The sequence below is a fragment of the Lontra canadensis genome, unplaced genomic scaffold (genome assembly GCF_010015895.1).
Source record: "Lontra canadensis isolate GAN:19392208 unplaced genomic scaffold, GSC_riverotter_1.0 scaffold53, whole genome shotgun sequence".
Classification (NCBI taxonomy): domain Eukaryota; kingdom Metazoa; phylum Chordata; class Mammalia; order Carnivora; family Mustelidae; genus Lontra; species Lontra canadensis.
This window is the reverse complement of record NW_022631047.1, coordinates 8,966,708-8,985,741: the sequence shown is the minus strand read 5'-3', so window position 1 is coordinate 8,985,741 and position 19,034 is coordinate 8,966,708. Positions and strand designations below refer to the sequence as shown.

The following is a 19,034-nucleotide window of genomic DNA, read 5'->3' as shown; positions in this document are numbered from 1 at the left end:
ACTCCTTCTCTCTCAAATAAATAAATAAAATCTTTTAAAAAAATGTTATTTTCTAGGGGTGGGGGATGGGTTAGCCTGGTGATGGGTACTAAGGAGAGCATGGATTGCATGGAGCACTGAGTGTTACAAGCAAACAATGAATCATGGAACGTTACATCAAAAACTAATGATGTACTGTATAGTGACTAACATAACACAATAAAAATATACATAAAATATGGATACATGATTTTAATAAAATATGAAATTTCATTATGATAACTTACATTTATATAGAAAAGATGTAATTTACACATTCATTTCAGTTTTAGTTATACTGTCCTAAGGAACAAGGAAGTGAGCCTTTACCAGGCGTTGCTGTGCATATTTTGTCAGTGACGAGAATTACAATAACAAAAAGCAATTAAGAATTGATGATATTCATGCCTTGTAGAGGTAACAATATATTATTAACCTTTTAATAATCATTAACTTTCCCTTTCTTAAAAAAACCTGAAAAATAAAACAAATTTGTTTTGATTTTGTAATAAGAAGAAAATTATTATTTAAACCAAAGTAGAAAACATATATATTATATGCAAATGGAAACATAAACAAAAAGACATCATGTTATATTTATGAAACCCTTAAAAAGTCAAAAACCCTACTCAGAAATTCATAAAATCAAGAGCGGGAAGTTAAGACAAATTCAAATCAGCAATATTCCTTTTTATTTAATCCCCTTGAAAGTCTTATAAACAGTTTCTAGTCACATTCACCAATTTAATTTTTATAAATTCAGCAGCAGTCTTTGGGACACTAAGAGACAAAGAATGTATTGGAATCCTCAGTGAACCAGGTGGATTCTTGCTCCATTCCATTGTTCAGGTCTTCATCATGGGGTCTTCAAGGCTGAACTGAAACCATAAATAGAAAAACTGTTATTTTCCTCTTTATGCACACTTACATAGAACTATGTTGTAATATGATGTGTTATATTACAGCACACACACATTCACACACCAAACACACACACAAACTCACATGTATTAAAAAGCTTACTATTTCCCTGAACAGAAAACTTGAAAGCAATGATTTGCAGATTTCACCATGCATGAGAATTATTTCTAGCTCATAGAATGAAGAAGGCACCCCAAAATGCCATTTTTAAAAGTACCCCCACCTTATTCTGAATCAGTGACTCAGCCATGATTCCTCTTCAAGGAAAAAGTAGTTTAATCCTTATTCATTACATCAGAATAATATTCATATGTTCAATATTATAAATCATAAGTCTATTGTAGTCCTAATCTAGCAAAGTTTGATATTTAATGTTTCCATATACATATACACACATATACTCTTATAGGTGTAAACATTTAATTATATCTGATAACATGAGCCCATAAATGGAATGATGCTGCATTTTTTAGGATGATTCTTCCTTTTTCAGTTGGCCATACCATAATTTTCTAGCCATCAGCTCACTGATACTCATTCTGTTTCCAGTTTTTTGCCACTACTAACAATGATGTAAATAGGAATCCTTACATACAAGTTCTTACACACTAGTGGCTTCATCTGTATGGAAGAAATTCTCAGGGGTAGAATTTTGCATGAAAGGATTTGTGGAACATTTAAAAAAATGTTTTCTAAACATTTCCAGATTGCTTTCTGCAAAGGCTACCACACCTCCCATTTCCAATAACAATGTTTTGAAATTATGATTTTCCCTGTATTCCCACCAGCAATAAATAGTGGTGCTGTTTTAAATGTTTGGCAGTCTGATTTACTCAAAGTGACACCTCAGTGTTAATGGTAACTTGAATTGCCAGGAATAGTGGTGAATTTGAGCATTTATAAAGGTCTATTTGTCACTTGAAATTCATTCTGTGTGAGTTGTCTTTTTATAGCTTTGCCCAGTGATGATCCATCATCAGATGTTATCCTTTAATAATTGTTAAGATATATATTGAGATGCATGTATATGTATATTTATCCCTTTCATGCTATATACCATTTATTACCTTCTATGTGTGTATGTGTATATGTATAATTTAACACTTTGCATTTATACTTTTAAGAATTCCAACTTTAATCCTGTATCTCAATTCATATTTATTATATCTACCAAAAAATGCCAAAACAAAACCCATACCTCGGTATATATCATTTGTAAATATATAGTCCTCCCAAAATTGTTTTTTTTTTTAATGGAAAATATATCCACTACCTCATTTCACCATCTTTTCTTTTTGACGTATAACTTAAATTCCTCGTCTATTCACTATTTTCTTCTGTTATACTTTCCACATGAAAGCAAATTATAAAATGCAAATCTGATTTTGTCTTGCCCCAGCTTAATCGTTCAAAGCCCACTGCCTCCCTAACAGTCCCTTAAATTAAACATGAATGTGAACTACAAAACAAGGCCATTCATGATGGAGCTCTATGCGGCCTTTTCAAGCTTAGATTCTCACCATTTCCTCTCTCTTGGGATTTACTTTAAACAATCATGTCTTTGTCAGTAGTATCTTTTATTTGTGTCTTCAGTGCTCAGAACACCACTTGTTACTGTAAATATGATCAATACATATCTTTTAAGATCTTTATTTTTAAGTAATCTCTACACCCCATGTGGGGCTCAAACATACAGACCTGAGAGCAAGAAATGCCTGCTCTGCTGACCAAGCCAGCCAGGCACCCCAATTCAATACATGTTTTTGAAAGAAAAACTTCTTACTGTTCCCCAAAGATGTGGTTCTTTTCTATGCCTCCATAGTTTGTACATGTTATGTCGTTACCCTGAAATTGTCTTTCAATCATTTGATGCTTGTCTTGAATATCACATCTTCAGAATCTCCCCCAATTTCTTAGGAAAACTTTCTGTGTTCTTATGGCATCTTGTACTACCTTTACCATAACATGCATTATACAAGTGTTGACATAAGTCTTTTCTCTTTCACAAAATGACCATTACAATATCTTGAAAAGATTTAATTCTATAAATGTACCCAGTTTCTCCTTAACTTCATGATGTACTATTGTTATTGCTTAAAATATATAACTAAGAGTTGGGGCACCTGGGGGCCTCAGTCGGCTGAGCATCTGACTCTTGATTTCAACTCAGGTCATGATCTCAGGGTAGTGGGATCAAGCCCCAAGTCGGGATCCCTGCTCAGTCAGGAGTCTGCTTGGGATTCTCTCCCTCTCCCTACCCCTTCTGCCTCTCCCCCCTCTCTCTCTCAAATAGGTAAATAAATCTTTAAAAATAATAATATATAACAAAGAGTTGGATTAGAGCCACATTTATAAAGAGCTGTTATGTATTCTAAATATAGATATACATACATAAATATATACACATATGTATGGAAATATGTGTATATACATTCTTTTCTTAAAATACCAGAGGAGTTCTCAATTTTCAAAAACATGTACCTGTTTTGAACAACATTGAATAATTTCTCCTCACTCACCTTCCTGGGTTTAATTCCCATTTTTCTTTTCAGTGTACCTCAGAATGGTCTTCTTTTTCATCTGGAAACAGGAAGAGATTTAGACACAGAAATTAGCTCAGCATCATTAAAATCATCTGAATCATTGGGATTTTCTGAAAAGAAGAAAATAATTACTGGGAAATAAATCAGACCTCCCCCCAAGTGTCGTAACACCTCTTTGAACATTTAAGCCCATTGCTCACAATTAGGAAGACAAACGTGTGATTTACAGAGCGCAGTAAATCTTTTCCATGCCGTAAATATGTTTTCCTAACATAGTTGCAGCAAATACCAAGTCCCTGGGGTTGAAGAAGGGAGGCAGGGCCTTCCCAGAAGGTAAGGAATACGGAGAAGGTGTTGAGCCTTCGTGGAGTAAGTGGGTGTTGGGCTATTTCTTCCAACCCAGCAGAATCAGGCTGCCCAGAGGCAGAATTAGTCCATTGGTGCTAAACAGAAGTTGGAGGACAAAGAAACCTGTATAATGTAATGGGAAAGAGTGCTGGCTTCTATGGGAAAAAGATATAGGAACTTTAAGCTTTTAGATTTTTAGGGGAAAATATCATAAATATCAAGTTAGAGAAAGGAAAGGAGCAGGAAGTGAGAATGGAAGGAAGTGTGAAAGAGAAGTGAAAAGTGAAACCTTTTAGATTAATTTGTTCAGTAAGATGAAGTCTGAGTCATAATATTCTACTTGCATTGTTCTTTGTACCTCCACCAGAAATAATCATAGACCTCTAAGCCATATCGCATGATTGCAGCTTTTATGTTCTCTAATAATCACTTGTAGTTCGTTCCTGCTTTTATTCCTTATATGCATCATAAGCTTCCTATGACATGTTTGAGATTTCATCCATTGCTATGCAAAGTACAATGCCTCAGCTGCAATTGTAGCTACTGGTCTGAACCCCAGGGCTGTAGACCCTCAAAGAACCCACAGACCTGAGGAAGTCAGCACGTCCAGATCATCTGCTTTCAGGCAAGAATTCATCTCCCGGTATTGAACTTGGTGAACCGAATTCTCTCCTCTCAAGGAAACTGACAACAGAGGTCCTAGGTTAGGGATCAACAGATCATAATAAAACTTGCCCTCCCTACCAGGGCTTTTTCCCAGCAGTGCACACATACTCAATCTTTATCCATGCCCTTGTCTTTTTTCCATCCCTTCTAAGGCCAAATTTTCTCTTATAATGTTACAAACTCAAAGGCAGCAGGGTGAGGCCAAACCACCCCTACTGTCATCATATGCCACCCCAGTTTCTTCCCTCAACCAGGTGGCAGTCTTCTCTAACTCAGAGCTTTAAAAAAAAAAAATCTCTAGGAAACCTATCCATCCTCTCTTCTCCGTGCTCACTATCAAGTCCTTTTCATCTTTCATGCCAACTATTTCAAAATGCTACTCCTATAGCCCCTCACACATCCTGTCATCAAACAGAACGTTCTAAAAAACAGCTGGACTATTTCCCCCCCTCCACCACATAATACTCTTTGACTAGTCATCTTTTTACTGTAAAGTACATGATTCATCCTTTGTTCCCCATCCTTCTACAGTCTTATTGTAGCTTCTCTCCTTGAACTCAACTTTTACTTCCCCTCAAAATGGCAGGTGGCTTCTCTGCATTTGTATGTATTTTTCTCTTTCCCTATAATGCACTTTACCCAGTTCTTTGAACTTGATTATCAAAATGTCTCAAAGCCTACTAGAAGCCTCCAATTCTCTCCATGCCCTGGTTAATTACTGTCTTCTCTGCACCACTTTTGTTCCTTATTCCCATGAACAGGTAATACTACAAGATGCCTTATTGTTTGCATATGTATCTCTTCTGCTAGACTTGAAATCCCATGACTACTCAAACACTTGACTATTGATGTCTATACCTTCAGAGCCTAGTACACTGCTTAAACAAACAGTAAAATGAGTACTAAGTATACAGTAAGAGAAATAAATATTTGGGAAATAAAGGATTCCTCCTAAACCATATAAACATATTCATCTAAAACTACCAATTCTATAATGGCCTACTTAAACATACAGCTAGAGTTCAGGAATCATTAACCACCCAAACCCCTTTCTCCTCTGAAATCTTGTTTCCTTTTTTGGAGAAACTACTTGAACCTCTTCTAGGTTTCATCCTTTTGGCTGTTGATGCTTGAGTCTAATATGTGTACACTTGCTTTTAATAGGTGTATCTATTGCTGATAATGTGTATTTTATCCCAAGAATCTTCTTATCCCATTGAGACATTAGAAAGACCATAGCTTGGCTCAGACCTGTAAGCAGCTGTTGCTGTCTTCGCCTCTGAATCCACAAGAGGAGAGCAACGAGGAAGGCCAACACAATGACGCCAAGGATCCCCAACGCAACAAGGGATGAGTGACCTAAGTGCAAGAAAGCACCACGAGAAATAACGTCTTAGCTGAGAGACTGAGGTCCCTGGTACCATCCCTCTCTTAGATACAGGATGGCTGAAGTAAGCTTCCCAATCCTCAGAACGACTTCTGATCCAAAGTCTCTTAACAAAAAAGATTCTAAATAATGCAGACAATTGGACCCATGCTCATAAACCCCACGATTATACCTCCAGCATTTGATGATCTTTGGGCCATGGCAATTTCTGTAGGAGAAAAGAGAAGGAGACTCAGTCTGGGGAGTAATGCGTAGAACAAATATTTCTATTTTTTGGTGTGAGTCTTTGGTGCCTCTCAACCAAGTAACCTACTCCTTCCCACCTAAAACTAGGGTCCCCGTATCCTTTACTCCTTCTGTGCAGAGAGACATGTAAGTCATATGCTTTTCCTTGGTGAAAGCCAATGAGTAAGAACAAATATTCTCATAGTTCCTTGGATTGAAACATCATCATTCTTTCCCCACCAGAACCCTGTGTTGATGTGTCCAGTCTTGACACAAGGCACTTAATGCCCACTCCCTTGTTGCTGCCCAAGATTCCAAGCTTACTCCAGACTCCTGGCACTCACCTGAGCATCTCACAGCAGCATCTTCCTTGTGCCCACAGTCACTGTGTCCCCAGGGTCTAGCAGGACAATCCCACAAGGAAGACTCATTTCCTTTGCATGCCACTTCATTGAGCCAGATGGGCCCAGTCCCCTGACCGAATGCTGCCTCTTTTAGTGCCTCTAAGGCTGGGCCACAGCCCAGCTGTCGACACACCACCTGCGCGTCTTCAAGGTCCCAGGAGTCGTCACACACTGTTCCCCAGGAACCTCCATGCCAGAGCTCCACACGTCCAGAACAATTAGAGTTTCCTTGTTGAAGTCTTATCTTGTCTGAAAAATCACAGACACCTAGATCAGTTCTGAGAATATAAAAACTTCTAAGAGGTCACAGAAGAAAAGACAGATTTGAAAAATCTTTTTAAATCTTTTTTATTTTAAGGGGCACCTGGGTGGCTCAGTCTTTTTAAGTGTCTGCCCTCGGCTCAGGTCATGATCCCAGGATTCTGGGATCATGACCCCCATTGGGCTCCCTGCTCAGTGGGAAGCCTGCTTCTCCCTCTCCCACTCCCCCTGCTTGTGTTCCCTCTCTTGCTGTGACTCTTTCTGTCAAATAAATAAATAAAAAAAATCTTTTTAAAAAATCTCTATTTTAATACTTTGCTTTTAAAAATAATATACTTTTAACAAAATTTGTCCTTTATGAAAGCCTATGTTCTTTCAGCAAACTGGGTGTATTTCATCCTGGACATAAGAACATTAGTTTGGGGGCATCTGGGTGGCTCCGTTGGTTAGGTGTCTGCTTTCAGCTCAGGTCATGATCCCAGAGTCTTGTGACCGTGCCCTGAGTTGGGCTCCTTAACCAGTAGGGAAACTGCTTCTCCCTCTTCCTCTGCCTCTCCCCGCCTGGTGCACGCTCTCTCTCTTTTTCCCTCTTTTTCTCTCCTGCTTGCTCTCCCCCTTTCTCTCAAATAAATAAATATTTTTTTTAAAGAAAAGAACATTAGTGTGACTCAGGAAATGTGAAATAAATGAAGTTAACACAGTATAATGTTAATTTTCTCAAAAAGAAAATGATTTAGGAGACTGCCAGGTATGTAAAAAACCTCTTCCAGTGTAAGAAGATGGAGAACAGCAAAATACTTCAGGACTGATCTTTTTGACTGCTTCTCTTCTTCCATTAGTAAAGCAAGATAATATTTGAAAGAAAAGTGAGAATGGTAAGGTAGACCGTTCAATAGTCAACTACTGAATTATTTATTTTCTGCTCCTCATGTGTTCTCTGAGAAAGCAATTAAATAAAAACTTTCAAGAAGACCATGGGAAGTGTAATGCTTTTTGGACAACTAATCCATGATCCTGAATACCTATAAGGCAAATTAAATGAAACCAATTATGCCAACTGGGTAGAATAGGTAGCAAATGTTATTCATTCCTACTAAATGAGATCAGAAGATGATCGTGGAATTACAAAATGGAATTCTCATATCAGCCAGAGGCTACTCACCGGCACATGTGATCCAGGTCTCCTCTGAAGGTCTGGCCACTCTCTGTTTCCATGGAGCAGATGGGCACTGCCATAGCGTGTCTGGTCCTTTTGGACATTGGACATTGTCCACCCACATGTGCCTGGATGTTGGCTTGTCTAAAGATGCGGGAATGATGTCTCCTCTGTCCGCGCAGCCCAGCTGCCTGCATACCACCTCCACGGTGATTGCAGACATCCCGCTCTTGCCAACGCTGCCCCAAGCTCCATTGTAAAAAACTTCCAGACGCCCTGCACAGCTGTGTCTGTTGGTTTCATCGATCAGTCTCAGAGACATGAACTCTGGGGTGAAATACAGAGTTAGTGGTTTCACATCTTCTCTGAAGATTCACAGGGCTCCCTCCCTTTAAGGTGAGAATGGCTTTAAAAATAGGTACAACATGTCAATTATTAGTAATTCTTTAGTAACTTCTAGATGATTTAGTAGAGTTTGGTAAAACGTAGTATGTTCTACACTAAATAGAGTATGGTTCTATAAATAGCTTATGGTGTTCTGGTATTGGGTTTTGTGCTTAGGGACCTCTTTAGAAGGCCACCAATGATTCTAAATTGATTTCTAAATCTTAATCAAGGGCTCAGAGCCTTTTATATCAATCGCATATCCTGGATTTTTCTCCCTAAATTACTGCAATTTTAGCCTCAAGAAACTTATTTCATTAATTTTTTTACAGGTCTCTTGATAGTTAAAATTTAGTGAGATACTCAGACACTAAAACCAATGTTGTGCACATCACCTTAAAATGAAACATTTCCTTTTCTGACTCTTTGTAGTTGGCTGCGTATGTCCCCTACCAGTTCATGTCATTAAATGCAAATGATATCAAATCACTTCTGGCATATAGAATTTTTCACTTCCTTAAGTAACAAAGTCATATTTCTGTTTGTCCCAATATATCACCACTGAGTAGTTTTCAACTTCGCAATAGTTTTTAAGTGTTGCCATGTATACAGAATAAAAGCAGTGGGCTCTTATGATAATTTTTGCTCCTATGACAAGTAAGTTTCATTTTCCTATCATGGAAAATTGCTTGGGAATGGTGATTATCTTTTGCCCTATGGAAGTAGTGCTGGATTTATTTCTTCTTGTCCCTTCTAATCTACATTATACAGTGATACAAGTGGTGTGCTGAATATAGTTCTATATATATTCATAAAAGTTCTTGATTTTGGTTTTGTTGTCATGTTCACGATAGGCAAGCCTAGTTCTGTATTTTTCTCTTTCTGATTTTATACTACCTTGCACTTGGGGTAGCATTAATTGACTCTGACTCAAGCAATAGTTCCCTCTAAACCTGCTTTTTAGGGAATTCTCTCAGTCCAGTATCCCTTACTCCCCTTGGCTCCTCCTCGGTCCTTCTTGAGTAATTGTGACCAGAGCTTCAACACAGAACTCACCGGAGCAGATGACTCCTGCATCCTCCTTATGCCTGCAGTTGTGCCGTCCCCAGCCATGTGATCGGCACTGCCAAATGTGAGATTCTTTTCCGTTGCAGTTCATCTCATCCAGCCAGATGGGCCCTGCTCCTTCCCCAAAATGGGCAGAGCCAGTGGCATTAATGGCCATTCCACAGCCCAGCTGTCTGCACACCACGTGGGCATCACTCAGGTCCCAGCTGTCATCACAGATGGTGCCCCAGGAGCCCTCGTGGTAGACCTCTATTCTCCCAGCACAGCGACCGCCTCCGTTTACCAGGCGAAGTTGACCACTCCCTGGAAAGAGAAAATAAAATGTTAATGAAACACCTTCATAAGGATGGAGATCATTTTTATAGATTGGTCACTGATTCTCACCTATGCAAGTGACACCACTTTCTTCTGGAGTGGTAGATCTCGTTGTGTCCGGAGATGAGGAGTTGCATGGGGATAGGGTCTGACTCTGATTTCCTGAAAACACCAAACTGCTCAGTCACACAAGATACAAAGAAGTTAGGGTGTGGAAGGGAGACCCGATAGAGTGTAAGACAGACGAGCTGAGAACAAAGAGCTCTAGAGAGAGAGGATGGTGGTGGGTCAACCAGGTTGGGAATGCTTTGAGAAGGGCAGGTACATGGTAAGCACCAGATAGGTAATTATGAGTTTTGTGAAAATTAAGTGTACTTTTCCTCTAAAAAGACATATGAGGTTACCGTTCTGGCACACTTCTCATGATCTCTTAAAATAGATCATGCCCTTTCTCTTTTGTTCTTTGTCCCTATAAGTATACTGGCTCTGACGGTCACCACCATGAGAAAGGTTCGTCATCGGGGGTCCATCATCCTCTTACCTGAGCAGATTACAGAGGCCACTTGCCCACTGGAGCACAGCGATGCACCCAGAGCAGTGACAGGACAATCTCCCATGTGCCGCTCAGTCCCCGTGCAGTGAAACATGTGCCTCCAGATCTGACCACTTCCTTTCCCAAAATGCGCTCCTCCCGGGGTAGAAAGGGCAACTCCACATTTGAGCTGCTGGCACAAAACATGGGCATCTTCCATGTCCCAGTGAGAGTTGCAGAGGGATCCCCAGTTTCCAAGTATCTTGAGTTCCACTCTTCCCTCACATTGGGACTTGCCGTTCACCAAGCGGACTTCTGTGTATCCTGGAAGGAGAATAGGGCTTTTAAAAAGATGTCTGCAATTACCTAACCCCTGCCCTCCTCACAGTACAGGAACAACTGCAACATGTTCTCTGGGTCTCACTTGAGCAGACGACTCCAACATCCCTGCTGTGGCTACAAGTCCCATCGGGCCGGGAGGCTACTGAGCAGAGCGAAAGGTGGGACTCCTGGCCCTCACACTGGAATTCTTCAGCCCAGATCTGTCCATTTCCTTCTCCAAAATGAGCTCCCCCTAGGATGGAGATGACTGTGCCACACTGTAACTCTCTGCACAGCACACTGGCAGCTTCCAGAGAGAAGTCAGAGTCGCAGACGGTGCCCCACCTGTCACCATGTTTCACTTCCACACGCCCAGAGCAGGGAACTTCTCCTCCAACCAGTCTGGGTTCCCTGTGGGCTGAAGAATGAGAAATGACAGTGAGAAATGACATGATTCTTTGATTTTCCTTCATGATGGAAGTGGAATGGGGAGGCTGGGGTGTTTAATGATTTTCCATACTTGTTCACCTTGGCTTTTCTGCCTGGAATTGGCCTAGATGTCTTCATTCCTCACTGGACCAATTCATCTGAGAGAATTTTAGAACTTTGGTTCTTGGCATCAACCATTCCTAGAAACATGATAACTCTTTCTTTTTAATATTTTGTGTACATTATTCATAACACGAGACCATAGATTTTATTTCATATATATATATATATATATATAAAATATTCTTTTTTAATTTTTTAGCCTATATTCATTTCTCTACCCGCTGCTGTCTGGTGTTGGCCCCAACCTTTTTGAATGGTTTTAAATATAGTGTTGCAATATACTTCCTGTTTTCAAACTGAACATGGGATTTCTTCTTCTCTTTGATATATGTTAACTTGATACATGAGATACTCCTTTCTCCCATTTTCTCCTCCTTCCCCTCTGACAGTACTTTACCAAAACCTTTCATGAATTCCCTGACCAAAATGTTGTCCTCAACTCCCTCACCTTCTCTTAACTGCCAATAAATATTTTTCATTTATATGTTTCTCTTTAAATTTATATTCATAAGCATATCTACTTGGACATTTGGCACATAAGGTGTTCAAAATTGAATGAATTATTTTACTGACTGGACCACAATATTCCTTACTCAACTAATGACATCTAGACCAAATTAGAATCACTTAAAAATTGAACTACTTCTTTATCTCACTTCTTTATCTCAGAAATGATAATGATAATGACAATAAGAACATTAAATGAGCACCTAATTTATTTTTGGCACTTTACTAAATATTGAACAAACATTATTTAACCTAATCCTTACAATCTCCTCAGGGGAGAATTTTTTAGTATCATTCCAATTTTACAAACAGGGAAATGAAAACAGAGAGGTGTAGTAACTTGCTGCAGTCACATAGGGAGTTCCTGAAGGGCCAGGATTTGAAGGCAGACAGTATGTTCCAGAGCCTAGAATCCTGACCCTCTCAATACACAGCTCATGTGGAATATCACCAAGGTCTGGCAGTCCTCCAGTATATTTCTCCTCCTTATTTGTGGCTACTGCTTTTTCTTTTAAGATTCATTTATTTATTTTAGAGAGAGGGAGGGAGAGAAAGCATGAGCCGGGGGCGGGACAGAAGGAGGAGAGAGAGAATCTCAAGCTGACTCCTGCTGAGCACAGCTTACATCATAGGGCTCCTTCTCATGACCCTGAGATCATGACCTGAGCCAAGAGTCGGACCATTAACTGACTGAGCCACCCAGGTAGGTGCCCCTGTTGCTACTACTTTCATGTAATTTGTGGGTTTTTTTTTTTTTTTGTCTTCATATATCATGTAGACCCTTGTAATGGTGTCCTAAGCAATCCTGTTATCTTGTTTCTAGGCCATCTTTCTAATGAATCTATGTCATGCCCACACATGTTATTATGTTCAAGTATTTCACATGATTTCTTTGTCTTCAAGGCAATTCAACATTTCTTTACTATTTATGCAATAATTTACCCTTTCACCAAATAGTATTAAGGACCTACAATGTTTTAGGCATTTGGGTGGGCTAAAAATTCTATCACAGTTTAGTCCATCAGTAAAAATAGATACTACTACTACTAATAAGAATAATAGTAATCAAAACCATAGCAATGAACATGTATTGATCACTTGGTGTGTGATTCCTGTGGAGCAGGAATTATAATCACCACTTTTCTTTTGAGGAAATTGAAGCAGAGAGAGCTTTGGAAGATTCTCCAATGTCACCTGTCTATTAAAATTAGAGATGATAAACACTAATTTCTTAGCATGCTTTAAAATACTTTATGCTGTCACTTTTAAAGCTCTCATGTCTATTACTTTATCAATCATACCTGACGCTCCAACCTTAAAGAGGCCCGGTCATGCCATGTTTGCATGGCTCTACACTTACAGTATATTTCCTAACCTATGTACCTGGGAAAAAGCTACTTCTTTCCAGGGCTGCTCAATTTCTCAATGATCATCCTCTCCCTCAAAAACACACAGGTGAGCAGAAGATATACATGTTCAAATAATGATGAGTCCAGGGGTGCCTGGGCGGCTCCTTCAATAAAACGTCTGCCTGTGGCTCAGGTCATGATCTCAGGGTTCTGGGTTCGAGCCCCACAACAGGTTCTGCCTGGAAGTCTGCTTCTCTCTCTTCCCCTCCCCCCACCCTCATGCTATCATCCCCCCCACCTCGTGCTATCTCTCTTTTTCTCTCTCAAATAAAATATTTTTTAAAAAATGATCAGTCCAAAACTAAAAATATATGTTAGATATGAAACTAGTAAATGAAGGAGTCATCAGCTCTGTTTGAGGCTTTGCAGGAAAACTATAGAGAATGCTATAAATTTGAGCTGAGTTTGGAAATAAAAAGATCAGGAGTTTGCCAAGTAAGCGATTGTAGATCCACATTTAAAGGACATAGTCATAGGGGCACCCAGGTGGCTCAGTTGGTTAAGTGTCCTACTCTTGACTTTAGCTCGGGTCATGATCTCAGGGTCGTGAAATTGAGCCCTGTGTGGGGTTCTGTGCTCAGTGGGGAATCTGCTTGAGATTCTCTCTCTCTCTCTCCCTCTGCTCCTCTGCTGCTCTCTCTTTCTCCCTTTGCCCCTCCCCTGCTCTCCCTCTCTCAAATAAATAAATAAAATATTAAAAAATAAAGGCTATAGTCCTGAAATATGGCATAATTGAGGAATTATGAATAATTTGGTATGGATGGGATTTAAAATGTAAAGAAAAAGCACACCAGAAATAAAGCTAGGGGTACCTGGGTGCTCAGTGGGTCATGATCTCAGGTCAAGCCCTGCATCGGGCTCTCTGCTCAGCAGGGAGCCTGCTTTTCCCTCTCCCTCTGCCTGCCTCTCTGCCTACTTGTGATCTCTCTCTCTGTCAAATAAGTAAATAAAATCTTAAAAAAGAAAAGAAATAAAGCTAAAGATATGGGGCTCAGGTTTTAAGAACACTCTTTGCCAAATACAATTCTCAAGATAAATAGGAGTTTCTTTTGACATTCTCAGAGATGATTCAAATTATTTGAAAGATATAAACTATTTCCTTTAATTAATTTTTAAAGAAAGGAAGTGCACTTGAAGGACCATCTGAAGGGCATGCGTCTTTTAGAAATGCTTGCTGTCAAATAGCACTAATTCCCTTGATGTTAGTCTCAACATGACACAGATATCCTATCAGCACGTGCCAGTTTCTGAAACGTTTCAGATCTGACTATATGCTGTATTGCAGCAGTATAAAATACCCCAGCATGTGAAGATTTCACCACTTATCCATTAAATCTGAACAAAGCAAGTTTCTACTCAAATGTAGGTCAAAGAACACATCGCTTTCTAAACACAGCTCCAAGTTTAAAGCAGATATGATTCCTCTACCCCACAAATAATGAAAGACTCTTGAGTTGAGTCCTTAATTTCTTCTTGTTAAACCATTATCTGGGCATGAAATTCCTCTAAGATATCATTAGCTAGCACGCATATGATCCCCTTCCACTTTGGAGGAGATATAAACCTTTAAATAAAGGGAGTTTTCTTTCTTTTTTTTTTTTAAGATTTTATTTATTTATTTGGCAGATAGAGAGACAGTGAGAGAGGAAACACAAGGGGGAGTACGAGAGGGAGAAGCAGCTTTCCCGCCAAGCAGGGAGCCTGATGAGGGGCTCGATCTCAGGACCTTGGGATCATGACCTGAGGTGAAGGCAGATGCTTAAGAATTGAGCCACCCAGGCGCCCCATAAAGGCAGTTTCTTAGGCTGGGCCAAAGTCATCTTTCTTGTGAACTCTTGCCTCTCATCTGGCTTCATCTCGAACAAAATAAAACATAGCTGGTGCCAAAACAAACCAAAAAATGAAACCAAACCGATAATCTCTTTCATGGTGAAAACTTATTAAGCACTTGAAAAGAGATGCCTTCTATAAATATCCTCTTCTTTCATTTTTCCTAAAGTGTTTGAACCCTGGGCAAAGGGAAATTCTTCCATGCAGAAATGACTTCGAGATTCCATTCTAGTTTTTCTTTTTTCATGAATCTGTTAGTAACACATTAATCTACACCATAAGTTGGTTTCCTCATATCGTTTACTCTGTGTACATGGTTAGACTAATTCAAAATTTACTCCTTTAAGAGATTTCTTTCCAGCTAAACCTGTGACTGCATTTTAACATAGAAGCCATTCATTTTATTTTTGTACCTGGATTTAGCTCCTTTGATCAATAATTTAAACTTCCCCCTGGCATAAGTAACTGAATTTGTCTTTCTTTCTTTCTCTAGAAGTAAATAAATGAAGACATGAAGAACAAATGTGAGAAAGAATTCCTTAGAATTACTTCCTTTTGTTTAGTAATAGATAAACTACACAATATGATTTAAAGAAACATTAACATATTATCATTTATTTCTTTCCAGACTCTGAAGAAGTATAAAGCATTCTAGTATCAAAACTATTTCTCAGAGCACCTGGGTGGCTCAGTGCGTTAAGGCTCTGCCTTTGGCTCAGGTCATGATCCCAGGGTCCTGGGACCGAGCCCTGCATTGGACTCTCTGCTCAGCAGGGAGCCTGCTTCCCTTCCTCTCTCTGCCTGCCTCTCTGCCTACTTGTGATCTCTCTGTCAAAGAAATAAATAAAATCTTAAAAAAGAAACTATTTCTCAAACCTTAGTAAATACAATGGTGGCACAGTTGGTTAAGCAACCAACCCTTGGTTTTGGCTGAGGTTGTGATCTCAGGGTCTTGGAATCAAGCCCCACATCAGGCTCTGTGTTCAGTGCTTAGTCTGCTTGGGATTCTCTCCCCCTCCTCCTCTGCCCCGCCCCCACCCTGTGCTCTCTTTCTCTAAAAATTAAAAATAGATAAAAAAAAACCCTGATTCTTAAATTCAGATATTCTCTGTGGTCCATACTCAGACATCACAAATAAAATGTCTGGGAGTCAAAGTAATTTTGTAGCAAATTTTCTTAGACCAGTTTGTGACTGGTTGATTGAAACTGCACATCAGAGATAAATTTTTGCTTTATCTTTCTAGTCTTCCTGCTTTTTTTAGTTCTTTGGCCCTTTTTAGCCTTAAAGCCCTGTGCTCTACAAAACTAAGAACTCTATTTAAACAGATAATGGAATTTGTAGTTTGCATTTGGCAGGCACAGAGATAGTATTTCCATGATTTTTCCCCCTGGAAACCTTCTAAAGTACCAAGAAATCAAGACATAAAATTACAGGGGCGACTAGGTGGCTCTGTCAATTAAGTGACCAACCCTTGGTTTTGGCTCAGGTCATGATCTCATGGGTCATGGGATTAAGCTCTGTTTCCACTTCCAACTTTCAGCTCAGTGGGAAGTCTGCTTGGGATCCTCTCCCTATGCCCCTCCCCCTAATTGTGGGCACTCCCATACTCTCTCTCATAAATACATAAATCCTTCAAAAAAGAGAATATTATAAATTTTATTTCTAGCAAAACAAGAAGAGTGCTAAAACCTATGTACCCACATAAGTAGAAGAGCTTCTAAAAACTACACAAATATAACAAAAGAGTTTACAAAAGAAGGCAAAGAACACGCATGACATACTTAGCAAACAAAAATATAGCTCTGTAAATAGAGGGGCCCACATTCCGCTGCAAATTTATGATATCTGGGATTTCTATTCGATGCAGTTGAATAGAATCCTAAATAATTCAGAATGTTACCAAAACTGAAGTGCTCTAGTAATAAAACCTAAATTCTGGATGCAGTTGAACAGAATGAGTGGAAAAAATACATAATAACTCAGATATTGTAGGTTGGAAAGCTGATGCCTTGTTATCCCTGATAAGATATTTGAATAAATGTCCCCTTGAAAAGAAAACCATGTGCTCTCTGAAGCTGAAAAATCAGAGAATGTACTTGGAGTACAAAAAGACTGGGAAAAAAAAAATTGGAATGCTGGCACGGCATAAATCCTCCTTGCCACTTCCAGTACTTACAAGAGAGAGCTGAACTCAGACTTGAAGTAGCCAGACTACAAGAGAAAAATGGAAGGAAAGGGGCGTCTGGGTGGCTCAGTGGCTGACTGTCTGCCTTCGGCTCAGGTCATGATCCCAGCATCCTGGGACTGAACCTCATATCAGGCTCCCTGCTTGGCGGGAAGCCTGCTTCTCCCTCTCCCACTCCCCCTGCTTGTATTCCCTCTCTCGCTGTGTCTTTCTTTGTCAAAATAAATAAAATATTTTTTTAAAAATGGAAGGAAAAATACCAATTTTGTAACGGAGACATGCTCTGCCTACAGCTACTGCATAATGTAATGAGAGATCTGGAACTTGCAGGACTGAAAAAAAAAAAAAAAAAAAAAAAACCCAAACCCTAAGTATCCTATACCCCAAACTGAGGTGGTGATAAAACTGTAGGCTTAGCAGAACATAGAATTAACACTCCACATACAAAGTGCATAGCCTATCAGCAAGACCAGCGCTGTGGTCTTGTTTTTCCTCCCAAACCCTAGGTTTTAAATGACCTTAGGGGACCGGCCAATAAATTAAGAGGAAGGGGTTGATCACAGCAAAGATCAGAGTCTGTAAATATATTTCTTCACTCTGGTTAATTTCATGTGGCATTAGATGAAAGAAAATTGACTAGAAGGGCAATAAGTTTGGGTAGAATTGTTTTGCTGACTTTGAGGACACTGGACATCGGCCAACGATAAGTCAACCTGTAAAGCAATCCAAGGGTCAATGTCAGCATAAAGTGGGTTATGAGAGGTGTGCAGCCTCCAAACCACACTCAGATATGACTGTGGAGAGCATGCAGTAGAAGGAACTGCCCCGAGAATAGCACTTGGGCCCGTGAAGGACATGGACAGAGGACTGCTCCTCAGAGGGCAGAACCTGGCCTATCAGACTGGTTTACCGGGGAGCTCCCTTGGTTGCCCCTCAACTTATCATCCTTGACCAACAGGATTTGATAATTACTGCAGAAAAACAACTCCAGGTACTTCTTGGTGACCATAGAACCACTCAAACAGCTTTAAACTGCTTATCTATTTGGCTTATTTTAGTAAGAAAAATAAACTTTTTCCTTATCCATTCTTATTTGGCTTTCTTTTGGATGCTGCTAAACTTCATGCTAACTAATATAAAATACAATTCATAGGAAAACATTTAGAAGAAAATGATCAGTCAGACATACAATAATGCTTACACATGCCCAAACACAGGCAAAGTTCCCCCCAAAAAGTTATGTAGAGAAATATAGTCCATAGTTAGTTGTAGCCTGATACATGATGACAATAAATATTATGGAGACATAATATGACAACATAAAGTTGCATAATATGACTAAGTTAAGGTCAAATATGTCTCTCATCTCTAAAAAGTAATCCAATCAGAGTTCTTTTTAAAATAAATCTGAATTCTAGGATGAATACAAGTGATGTGCCTAGAACAAAATGATTCAGAAAGATTGAAAATAAGAGAATAGAAAATAAATAAAGCAATTGTGATATTAATATCAGATAAGTTTGATTCAGAACAAGAATCATTAAACCATAAAAAAATGGGAAAGTGTAATACTAAAAAGCACAATTCATAATGACCACATAAAGGTCATAGGAAGATCTATGTCTGAGATGCACAGAGCATCAATTCATCAATTACATGATACAGTCACTGGTATACTCAGTGGAAAACCTATAAGGTTTTCCTTATGAATTTATGAACTAGGAAAGAATCAACATTAATTAGGCACTGAACTCAAGAAGTTAAATCAGTCAGAAATCAGAAAGGAATTAATAGAAAGAAAAATTATAATGAATTAGAAAATGAAAATAGTATTAATCTTCAAAAATCCAAATGCTGGTTCATTAAAAAAAAGCAAAACCAAACAAATTTTATCTAATAAAAGAAATTAAAAGTATAAATAAAGTCACACATAATAAAAGATAAGAGAAATGTTATTGATAGAGAAGTAATTTCAGAAAGATCTTTAAATATTGATATGAA

General features: G+C 39.0%; 1 protein-coding gene across 2 annotated transcripts in view; it reads right to left on the bottom strand.

Annotated features, from left to right (window-relative positions):
* Nucleotides 1-687: 687 nt before the first annotated feature.
* CD163 (CD163 molecule) overlaps nt 688-19,034 on the bottom strand; it is a 31,212-nt gene continuing 12,865 nt past the window's right edge. Inside the window, exons 7-17 of one of the 2 annotated variants that reach the window (XM_032874680.1) lie at nt 10,653-10,967; nt 10,238-10,552; nt 9,766-9,858; nt 9,370-9,684; nt 7,936-8,256; nt 6,453-6,761; nt 6,056-6,091; nt 5,748-5,855; nt 4,419-4,529; nt 3,459-3,592; nt 688-896 (exon numbers count right to left, since the gene is read on the bottom strand). In XM_032874680.1, coding sequence (XP_032730571.1) covers nt 3,516-3,592; nt 4,419-4,529; nt 5,748-5,855; nt 6,056-6,091; nt 6,453-6,761; nt 7,936-8,256; nt 9,370-9,684; nt 9,766-9,858; nt 10,238-10,552; nt 10,653-10,967 — 2,000 coding nt within the window. In that variant the 3' untranslated portion in view covers nt 688-896; nt 3,459-3,515. The remainder of the gene's footprint in view (nt 897-3,458; nt 3,593-4,418; nt 4,530-5,747; nt 5,856-6,055; nt 6,092-6,452; nt 6,762-7,935; nt 8,257-9,369; nt 9,685-9,765; nt 9,859-10,237; nt 10,553-10,652; nt 10,968-19,034) is intronic. The other variant, XM_032874681.1, reaches the window with a different exon arrangement.